The sequence below is a fragment of the Grammomys surdaster genome, unplaced genomic scaffold (assembly GCF_004785775.1).
Source record: "Grammomys surdaster isolate TR1022 unplaced genomic scaffold, NIH_TR_1.0 126278, whole genome shotgun sequence".
NCBI classification, from domain to species: Eukaryota; Metazoa; Chordata; class Mammalia; order Rodentia; family Muridae; genus Grammomys; species Grammomys surdaster.
Window position 1 is genome coordinate 2,692,305 of NW_021621078.1, and position 11,827 is coordinate 2,704,131.

The following is an 11,827-nucleotide window of genomic DNA, read 5'->3' on the forward strand; positions in this document are numbered from 1 at the left end:
AGAGAGAGAGAGAGAGAGAGAGAGAGAGAGAGAGAGAGAGAGAGAGAAAGAGAGAGAGAGAGAACACACATGAAGAAACTCAGATTTCTTCACCGTTCAACTCATTAGTCCAAAGGGCAGTTCTAGCTGCCTGAACAGTACCAGACTCCTATCAAACTACATTTCTATGCCAGACATTTGCAACAGGTAAGGTCTATTGCAAAAGGGACAATGACAGTAGTAAAGATGACAAGGAGGCCAGAGCATGGCATCAAATGCTCTGTAGCTGAAGTTACAAGCTCACTCATGTGGAGGGCAGCGTTGACATTAGGTGTCTTCCTCAATTAGTCAATAATTCAGAACATGGAAGTCACTGGTCTACTAGGCTGACTAGCTACTGACCTGTGGGGGATCTGACCATCCCCACTCCTACTATTTGGGGGTTACAGAAGCCTCCTCCCTGCACCCTTTCCCAGATAGGAGCTCTCTATATATCCCTGGCTGTCCTGGAACTCACTATGTAGACCAGGTCAGCCTCAAACTCACAGTCACTTGCCTCTGCCACCCAAGTGCTGGGATTAAAGGTGTATACTGGCCTGGCAGTGGTGGTGTAGACCTTTAATCCCAGCACTTGGGAGGCAGAGGCAGGAGGATTTCTGAGTTCGAGGCCAGCCTGGTCTACAGAGTGAGTTCCAGGACAGCCAGGGCTACACAGAGAAACCCTATCTTGAAAAACCTAAAAAAAGAAAATAAAATAACAAACAAAAAAACCTAAGGAGGAGGAGGATGGTGTGAACTTGTGATCCCAGTGCTGGCAAGCAGATTTCTGGAGTTTGAGGGTCAGAATTGGTGAATTCCAAGACAGTGCCTGCACCACAGGCAGCCCAGCTTTTTGTTTTGTTTAACTTATTTATATGTATTTCACCTGTGTCTGTGTACCACATGTGTACAGTGCCAGCAGAGGCCAGAGGAGAGCATCAGATCCCCTAGAACTGGAGTTACAGATGGTTTGAGCCACCTTATAGGTGCTGAGACCCAAACACAGGTCCTCTGGGAGAGCAGCCAGTGCTCTTGCCCACCAAGTCACCTCTCCAGCCCTTGCCTCGCTTCTGTAAGTAGGTGCTGGGGATCCAAGCTCAGGTCCTCATGCTTTAGTGGCACTTTATCAACTGAGTCATCTCCTAAGTCTTTAAGGGTAGATTTTGATTCATAGGTGCTTGTGACATAGAAAAAATGTCTCCTGAAACAGAATATATACTACATACAAAATACTTTGTGCAAACATCCTGTAAGGTAAACTGTATTGGTAAGCTGCTGTGTCTTGTTTGAGCTCATTGAGAACCTGGTCTGGAAGCAAGATTGCCTCCCACTCCCATTTCAGACCCAAACATGTTTGTCTTACAGTGTTCACCAAGGTATATACATATATATATATATATATATATATATATATATATATATATATATATTTTGGAGATGTATTACCTCCCCCCCTCCACTCAATTCTGCAACAGGGAAGAATAATAACAAAACAACCCCAAAGTAAAATTATTGTGCTCTCAAGAATAGGTAAAAGGTGAACCATCAACAGTTACTATCATTTACCTATGATTTAAAATGCTTGCCGTAGGAAACAGAATCTAGAAGTTCAGCCTGCCGTTGGATGTCATTTGTGGAGAGAAAGCTCAATAAGGAACTACAGCTAGCTGCCTGAAAGGACCTTCTCCAGGTGATTTCTTCTAGACATTTGTAAGCCCCTGAACTGATTTACCTTTCTACTGTTATTTGTTATTTTACTTGGAAACCTCACCCCAAGGGACACTGCTCTCCCCGGGACTCCTTCTAACCTCAACTTCAGCCAACTGGAGCTTCTCCAGTCAGATTTTTTTTTCCTTAGATTTATTTATTTTTATTTTATGTGTAGGGGTATTTTGTTTGCATATATGTTTGTATACCATGTGTGTGCTTTGTGCCCTCAAGGGTCAGAAGGCATTAGATCATCTGGAACTTGAGTTCCAGATGGTTGTGAGCCACCATGTCAGTGCACGGAATTGAACCCAGGTCCACTAGAAGAGCAATTACTCTTAACCACTCAGGCATCTCCAAGCAGCCCAGTCAATTTCTACTAGATGCTTTAAGCATCCAATGTAAGGATGTTTTACTATCAACTATCAATGTATCTATCACTTGCTATTTATTCTTTACTTTGGCTTGCTATATGCCTAACTCTCTCATTCACAACCCAATTTATGGCAATTGTAGATCACTCACCAGACTGTATAGACTATATCCTTAGCCACAGGACAGGGTGTCCTACTAGGTCAGTGGTTCTCAACACGTGGGTCATGACCCAGGGTCACATATCAGATATCCTGCATATCGGATACTCATGATTCATAACAGAAGCAAAATTATAGTTATGAAATAGCAATAAAAATAATTTTATAGCTGGCAGTCACCACAACCTGAGGAACTGTATCAAAGGACCACAGCATCAGGACGGTTGAGAACCGCTGTCCTAGCTAGTGGTTATAGACACTATTAATGACTGGAGCCGTTGGGTTTGGGTTTTTTTGTTGTTGGTTTTTTTTTTTTTTTTTTTTTTTACTTTTTTTGTTTTTCTGACACAGAGTTTCTCTGTGTAGCCCTGGTTGTCCTGGAACTCACTCTGTAGACCAGGCTGGCCTCGAACTCAGAAATCCACCTGTCTCTGCCTCCCAAGTGCTGGGATTAAAGGAGTGCGCCACCATTCCCAGCTTAATATTTTCTTAAATGGAAAGCAACATGCTTTAAAGTGATCTTACGAAGTTTTCTACAGTAAACGCTGGTTATACTCAAAGTATCTTAGATTTATGCCAGTTTATACTTGAAGAACCACTCTTCAGCCTCGTCTGTTTTCTAAAGCCTCTAGTGATCTGAGACACTGAATTCTAGGAAAAAACAGCCAAGACATGAAATAGACATGGTAATGCCAGAGGAACTCCCTTGTCTAATTTACAGCCAGAACACAGGATTCTCCCAGACCACACAAGGCATACAAGGGATAAGGACCAGAGAATGGATAAATGCTCTCCCTTCAGATCCTGACAAAACCATCTCCATTGGATTGAAGACAAGATGAGGAGGCTAAGCCTGTTGGCAGTTCATGCCTGCAATCCCTGTATTAGGGAGGTCTGTAAGTTTGAGGACAACCTGAATTTCCTAACAAATCTCAGACCCATATGGGAAATGGTAAGATATTATCTCAAAAGAACAAAGAGGGGGATAATCATTTTCTGTTTGTTTTTTGAGACAAGGTCTTACAAGGGTGGCCTGGAACTTGCTATGTAGATAAGGCATGAACTACCAGTGACTGTCTAAAAGAACTGAATTATCTTAAACTCATTCTTTCTTTTTTTTTTTTGGTTTTTAGAGACAGGGTTTCTCTGTGTAGTCCTGGCTGTCCTGGAACTCACTCTATAGACCAGGCTAGCCTCGAACTCTCAACTCAGAAATCCACCTGCCTCTGCCTCCCAAGTGCTGGGATTAAAGGCGTGCGCCACCACCGCCTGGCTCATTCATTCTTTCAGTAAATATTCCAGTGCCAATCTTGTGCAAGATATAAAAAGGAACAAGACAAATCCCCTGTCTTCTAGCCAAAGCTGGAAACAGACACTCATGCAGTAGTGGGGTTAATTAATGCCTAGGCCGGGGACTTCTTGTAGAGAGATCAATGAAAAAAACAGTATGAGTGGCACAAAGGCCACACTGGGAAGGATCTTGTTGGACCTTCTTCTGAGTGGAAGTATAACTCCCTAGAGAACCTTTTAAGGGTGCTGCAGGATCTGGGACTGAGAAGTATGGAACAAATTCAGGGCTTTAATTAAGCTAAGCAAGTGCATATGAGATATCTTTAAAGATGACTCTGCCTAGGCCAGCCATGGTAGCTCACACCTTTAATCCAGCACTCAGGAGGTAGTGGCAGGCTAATCTCTGTGAATTCAAAGCCAGCCTGGTCTATAGAGTGAGACAGAGTGAGTACCAGGACAGCCAGGGCTACCCAGAAAAACAATGTCTTGAACACACACACACACACACACACACACATACACAGAGAGAGAGAGACAGAGAGAGACAGAGAGAGACAGAGAGAGAGAGAGAGCGAGAGAACTCTGCTTGCTTCATGGATAATGGAAAAAAGTAGATAACATAGTTAAGGGACCAATGCAGAAGTTTAGGCCATAACTAACTTGACTTTGAACCTTTGGCAGAAGTTGAAATAACACATCCATGTTAAGGACTTTAAGAGAAGTATTTCTCAATTTAAGAAGAAAAAAAAAAAAACAGGACCTCATTAAAATTGAAAGTATTGCAAAGCAGTGGTGGCACATACCTTTAATCCCAGCACTTGGGAGGCAGAGGGAGACAGATCTCTTTGAGTTCAAGGCTAGCCTAGTCTACAGAATGAGTTCTAGGACAGCCAAGGCTACACAAAGAAAGCCTGTCTTGAAAAAAACGAAAAACAGAAAACAAAGTAACCATTAATGTATTAATGTTAACTATGTTATTTAAATAGTTGGTTAATAAAGTATTGCTAATTCTATGGTTAACAAGAGTGTCTTGTTAAGCATAGTACAACAAACCTAAATAAAAGGAAGCTTGATTGTTTGTTTTTGTTTTTTGAAAAACAGTCTATTATGTAGCCCTGGCTGTCCTGGAAGTTGCTAAGTAGACGGAGTTGGCCTCAAACTCAGAGATCCACCTGCCTCTGCCTCCCAAGAGCTTAGATAAAAAGTGTCAAATCACTGGGCAGTAGTGGTGCACGCCTTTAATCCCAGCACTTGGGAGGCAGAGGCAGGTGGATTTCTGAGTTTGAGGCCAGCCTGGTTTACAGAGTGAGTTCCAGGACAACCAGGACTACACAGAGAAACCCTGTCTCAAAAAAAATAGAAAAAAAAAGAAAAAGAAAAGAAAAAAGTGTCAAATCTGAACAAGAAAAATTATGACCTGAAGACTAGGTTTCATGTGAATAGACTTTTAAGAATATGTTTTGTGTGCTGGAAAGAAGGCTCAGCAGTTAAGGGTGCTTTTTACTCTTGCAGAGGGCCTGGGTTTGATTCTCAGTACCCACATGGTGGCTCACAATCATCTGTGGTATGCATACCTAAAGGAAAAAAAAATAAGAATATGTTTTGTGATAATAGTAATTCATTTTTGATCTGATTTGAATGGTATTTGATAAATAATTAAGCTATGGCATAAATGATGTTTAAAATACCTTGTCATTCTCTGTAAACAAAATGTCTTTAAGATTTTATAAACAGCTTAAGTTCCTTCACCTTTGCACAAAGCAGAAAGCAGTTAGTAGCAATGATGCCCAGATGGATGAGAATGGGCTAAGAAAATATCCTTTCACCACAGTGGTACAGCAAGATGACTGAGCTAACAGGAAGAGGAAACCATTCACCACTTCAGAGCCAGTGTTGAAGTAGCCCTGCCTGGCTCAGGGAGGACACTGGCAGGAATACAAAGTAACAGAGTGACACAGAAGAACAGATTTGAAATCCATCATACCAGAATGGATGGATGCTCCTTTTTCTTTGCCTCCCCCACCTCCAACCATCTTAAAGCAACTGAAAACTAGATGTTTAAATAAGCATATTAAAAACTCAAATCACAAGCTGGATAGCTCAGTGGTTAAGAGCACTGGTGCTCTTCCCAAGGTCCTGAGTTCAATTCCCAGCAACCACATGATGGCTCACAACCGTCTATAATGGGATCCGATGCCCTCTTCTGGTGTGTCTGAAGACAGCTACAGTGTACTCTATTCATAAGACAAATAATTAATTCTTAAAAAAAAAAAAACAAAACTCAAACACAACCACTTTTGTCCAATACCAGAGAAATAAATAATAAATGTGTCAAATCTATTTTAAAATAGTCTCTGACACACACTTACATACCATTTAATCATTTAATTTTAAAATCTTTGTGTGTGTGTTTTAAGATAGTATCTCACTATGTAGCCTAAATTTGCTCAGAATTCACTAGATAAGCCATAATGGCCTTGAACCTGTGGTGATCTCCTCCCCCGAGTGCTAGGATTACAAGTGTATGCCCTAAATCTAGGATTTAAAATGCTACAGCTAGGCTAAAGTCTGACAAGTATTTCTATTAACTCTCAAAATGTAAGGTCTGTGAGACTGCTCAGTAGGTGAAGGCACTTTCAAAGCCTGACTTCCAAAGTTCAATCCCCAGAACCCACATGGTCAGAAAGAACAAACTCCCACAAGCTATCCTCAGATCTACACACACACACACACACACACACACACACACACACACACACACACAAATAAACAAATGTAAGAAATAAATTTAAAAAGTAAAGCTTAGGCTGGGTGGTAGTGCACTCCTTTAGTCCCAGCACTTGGGAGACAGGCAGGCATATCTGAGGTTCAAGGCCAGCCTGGTCTACAGAATGAGTTCCAGGATACCAACAGGATAGCCAGGGCTACACAGAGAAACCATTTTTGAAAAACCAAAGGAAGGGAGGATTTATCTACCAAATACTAGCCATTAATAAAATAACTGAAGTCCTATACTTCAATTAAGTATAACTATACTTCTAACATTTCAAAACTTGAGAGCATATGCATACAAGGGCTGAGGAACTCACTTGGTAGAGTGCTTGCTACTTAGAAAGCACTAAACTTTGATACAAAGCATCACATAAACTAAGCAGGGTGAGACAAACTGGTAATCCCAGCTCTTAAGAGGTACAGCTGGAGGATCAAAAATTCAAGGTCACTATATAACCACCTCACAGGCAGCCTAGCAAACTTAGTATTTTACCTTAAATGAAAAAAAAAGATAAGAGAGGGGAACAAGAAAGAAGGGGAGGGAAAACATATACATGTGATACGGTTTGTTTAGTTGTTTGGTTGGGCTTTTTCAAGACAGGGCTTCTCTGTGTAACCAAGCTGACTGTCCTGGAACTTACTCTGTAGACCAGGCTGGCCTTGAACTTATAGAGATCCACCTGCCTCTGCCTCCCAAGTCCTGGGATAGAGCCGTGTACCACCACCACCTGGCTATAGTTTGCTTTCTTAATAGTAGATGCCCTAAAGCGTTGGTGCCAACCTTCCTCCACTCACGCTATACTTTAGATTTAACCCTAAGTCCTCACGTGTAAGGTAAGTACCCAACCACTAAGCTACATGCCCTAGTCCTTGAAATTTTTTGATTAACCATCCTCCTGCCTCAGACTCCTGAGAAACGGCTTACAGATGTGTGCCACCTGCATGGTCAGCACCGCCGTCTTAGGAAAAAGCAGGGTCTCCTTCAAAAGCTAAGGCTCTCTCTTATAATTTGTTCCCTGTGGTCAGAAAACCCACACAGAGCTGTACCGATCCTCAGTACTATATGACACACTTTTTCTAACAAATTTTAAACTTCTGCATATTCCTAAATAATACTGTTAAAGTTGAATGTAAATGTCCTTCCTAAGGGCGACACTGAATTTAATATTTGTATAGCATTTCTACTCAGACAGTCTATACACTAATGCTCTATCATCGATTCTTATATTGAACACCAAACCCAAATATGTACCTTTAACAAATTGAATTTTAAAAAGTATCAGACTTTTAGAAAACACAATTAAGGGGTCACCTGCTCACTTTCCTAATTTTGCTCCAAATGTATCAGCACCAACCCTGCCTTAAATAATGTCTTCCTTTACTGTCAGAGAACCTGATGTAAAACAGAGTAAGATATCATTATAAATAAGACCTAAAATTCATAACTGAAAATAAAAAAGCAAACTATGCTTTGCAAAGCAAGTTCCAAATTCTGACTAAAGAGTTCTCCCCAAAACTGCTACAGCTGCATGGATAAACAGTCCATAGTAGTCGTTTTTCCCTCACCCTCGCCCCTTTTTGAGGCCAGCAGACTTGAGGCTGGAGTGGTTAAAAGCAGAGGACCCAAGTTCGGTTCTCAGGACCCAAGTCCGGTGGCTCAAACCACCTGTAACTCTAGCTCCAAGGGCTCTGATTCTCAGTCTGGGCTCTGAGAGCACACCCTACCCCAACCTCCACCACCACCACCCACTAAAAAATAAGGTTTTTTTCTTAATATGTGCACTTTCCTCCTTAGGATTGTATCACAGTGACCTATAGAGGCTACTCAAAAATGTGATGTGGTTTACAATAAAGTGCTTGAAATCAGCAATGGCAAAACATAAACTAATGAACCTCTCTTTTTAATTTAGTCCCCATGATTGAGTCATGTAACTTGCAGTAAGATCAGAAATCCCTGCTCTACTGTAGTCCCATCAGCCAGCAAAAGTGTTATTTTTGTTGTTTTGTTTTCTTTACCCGGAAAAAAAATAAAATCGATCTCTAAGAAGTAGTGGGAGCACTATTAAGATAACTACTACAGAATTATGGAATGGCTAACAAGGAGCGAAAATTAAGACTTTTAGGGTAACAACTGCTTCACCAGAAGGTCCCTCCCTAGTTAAGTATTACTCACTGAATACTCATATTATTAACTTGACACTAAACACAAGTACGGCAAAAAAAAAAAATCTAATTTTTAAAAAACCCGCTATCTTAAACTTTTTTTCTTCCTGGTTCTGGAGAATGAATCCAGATCTTTATGCATGCTAGAGTTCTACTACTGAACTACTCAAGCAACCAACGCTCTCTTAATGCCCATGCACAGTAGCAGTGAAGGCAGCAAGTGAAAAAAAAAAATTCCAGAAACCTGACCTTGCTCACAAGTCACTTCTTCTGCACTCCTCCTCCCCCTAGTGTCCCCGCCAGCCGGTTCCCGCAGTCCCAAGTGCTCAGTCTGCCTGTTCCAACATCTGCCTGGCAATGAGTGACTGACAGGCAACCAGGGGGTCCGACAGGAGGTGGCCCAAGAAGCGCTGAGGCCCAAGAGGAAAGGACTCTAGGAGGCGAAGGCGACAGCGACAGCTTTCGCAGCGAGAGAGTCGGGCGTTAGGGACTGAAGGGGACAAGGCCTAAGAGGAGCAGAGAGACAGGCAGGGAAAAGCGGAGGCTGGCAGGCTTGGAGGGGGCACCCGGGCTGCGAGGCCGGGCAGGGCGCGGACTCACGTTCTCCCACCAGCAGGATCCGCACGTCTTTCTTCATGTCGGAGGCTCGCAGGGGCCGCACTCGGCCCGCACGCATGGAGCGCACGCCTCACGCCGGGAGCGCCCAGCCTGTGGCGCCGCTCTCCCCGCGTTACCGCCGCTCCCTGCCAGCCTCTCAGGCCTCTGCGCCCAAATCTCGGCCGCCGGGACGTGCCGCACCGACTCCTCCGCTACCGCTCCGCTTCGGAGCCGGGGCAAGCCAGCTCCGCCTCCTCCGGCTCCGCGGACGCGGGCGGTGGCGGCGAGGACGACGGCGTGCGGCGAGGGACACGCGCTTTCGGAACGTCAACGCTCTCGTGTGGAACAGCGCCCCTGCAGGCTGGCTGGCGGTAGTGCAAAACCCGGGAGATTTCGCCTGTGACACTCTGGACACTGCCTGAGGATGTAAAGTGGCAGATTCCTAAGTCAGATCCCACTTGTTTTACAGAACAAGAACAGTAGAGTTGCTTGTCCAGGGTCATGCAGAAGGAGCTTGGTCGTGAATCGGAGATCGGAGGAGATATTTTGTCACTAAACGATAAGATCCATCACGGCAAGTGACCTGACTACCTGGTTTTCAGCTGTGTTCACAGTGTTGCACTTACCTCTCAAAAATGCTTTATTGAACAAGATGACTGACTAGCTCCCAGGGTGTGGACATTCCCCAGAGACCAACATCTGTTTGGTTTGTTTGTTTGTTTGCTTGTTTGGTTGGTTTTTGGTTTTTGGTTTTTCGAGACAGGATTTCTCTGTATAGCCCTGGCTATCCTAGAACTCACTCTGTAGACCAGGCTGGCCTCGAACTCAAAAATCTGCCTGCCTCTGCCTCCCAAGTGCTGGGATTAAAGGCATGTGCCACCACTGCCCGGCGGTTTTTGGTTTTTTGAGACAGGGTTTCTCTGTGTAGCCCTGGCTGTCCTGGAACACACTCTGTAGACCAGGCTAGCCTCGAACACAGAAATCTGCCTGCCTCTGCCTCCCAAGTGCTGGGATTAAAGGTGTGTGCCACCACTGCCCGGCTGTTTGTTTTTTCAAAATGTATTATTCTGTATATTTGTGTATGACACGCGTGTTTGAGTATCTTCCATGGTGAGTATGTGGAGGTCAGAGGACAGTCCTTAAGAGTTGGTACTTGGCTGGGCATTATGGCACAAACCTTTAGTTCCAGCATTCAGAGGCACTTCGGATCTAGGGGTCAAACTCAGGTCTTCAGGCTTGAACAGAAAGCACAGCCCAATAAATTGCTTTAGAAAAAAAAAAAAGTAGAGCATGATAGCTCTTGTCTGTTATCCCGGCATCTGGGAGGCTGAAATAGAAGGACTGCCAGGATTTGAGGCCAGCCTGGGCTATAGAGTGAGACCTAAGCAGACACAGTATTTCAAACCTGAAACTGGTGGAGGCAGGAAGACTAAGCCATCAAAGCAGCTTATCCTCATCCACACAGAGTAACTGTAACTTCATGCCAGTGGGACTATAAGAGACTTTGTCTCAAAACGGCACACACACCAAAAATTACATATATATATATGTGTGTGTGTGTGTGTGTGTGTGTGTGTGTGTGTGTATGGATTCAAATGCTTATATAATCTCTGTTTCTTCTAGAAGTCATGTGGCCTGCAGCAGTTCAGAGATGCTGAGCAATTTCCTGGGTTTCAATCCAGATTCTATCACCCAATAGCAATGTGATCCTGAATAAGGTCTTTTACTTCCCTGAGCACATTCCTTCTTCTGTGGCATGGCAGTGATTGGGATTCCTTCTTTCCAGGTTTGCAAAGAAAACATACAATTTTGCCATGTTCAGCAATTGTAGCAAGACCAGGATGTGCTCTATTGATCTCAAACAATATTATGATCAGAAAAGTTCATGAAAAGTTCTTCACAAGCTTGAAGGCAAACGCCCTATGTTCACATCCTGATCTTAGTTGTCAGACAGACAGACAGACAGACACACATGCCATGCTTCCAGCCATGATGATAATGGACTGAACCTTTGAAACTGTAAGCCAGCCCCAATTACATGTTGTCCCTTATAAGAGTTGCCTTGGTCACAGTGTCTCTTCACAGCACTAAAACCATAAGACAGACAGACAGACAGACAGATATCCTTTCCTTTTTTTAAATATTTTTTTTGTGTTTTTTGTTTGTTTGTTTGTTTGTTTGTTGTTGTTTTGGGGGGGTCGAGACAGGGTTTCTCTGTGTAGCCCTGTCTGGCCTCGAACTCAGAAATCTGCCTGCCTCTACCTCCTAAGTGCTGGGATTAAAGACATGCGCCACCATTGCCCGGCAGGAAACCCTTTCTAAAAAGTGTCTGGGAAGGCAGGTTTGGCGATATAAACCATTCCAGTAGTCAAGAGGTTGAAAGCAGGACCATGAATTGGAAGCCAACCTGAGTTATTCAGTGAGACTCTATTTCAAACAAACAACAAAACCCAACTCTGTGATACAAGGGGATGAGATGGGAAGGCACACCTCTTACTCACAGGGAGATGTCCCTAGGAGGGTAGTTGCAAAGAAGATCGCAGGACTCTAGAGGACCCATGGCCCCTCTGTCTGCCTGCTTCCCCTCTACCAAATGAAGATGTCAGACTCTTCCTTGCAGAATTGTTTGGAGCGACCTCATGAAGTAATAATCAAATGCTCCACTATGTTCTGATGCAATCATCTCCATATAAACCCACTAGAAACAGAAATCTAATACATATAACCTTCCAAGCACCACATTTAAG

The 11,827-nt window shown here is 43.5% G+C and overlaps 1 protein-coding gene across 4 annotated transcripts in view; it reads right to left on the reverse strand.

The window, feature by feature from the left end:
* Positions 1 to 9,356, reverse strand: part of Rhot1 (ras homolog family member T1) — a 69,348-nt gene extending 59,992 nt beyond the window's left edge. For 3 of the 4 annotated variants that reach the window (XM_028759161.1, XM_028759159.1, XM_028759160.1), the window contains exon 1: positions 9,084 to 9,356. In XM_028759161.1, the coding sequence (XP_028614994.1) occupies positions 9,084 to 9,159 (76 nt within the window). In that variant the 5' untranslated portion in view covers positions 9,160 to 9,356. The remainder of the gene's footprint in view (positions 1 to 9,083) is intronic. The other variant, XM_028759162.1, reaches the window with a different exon arrangement.
* Between the last annotated feature and the right edge of the window lie 2,471 nt (positions 9,357 to 11,827).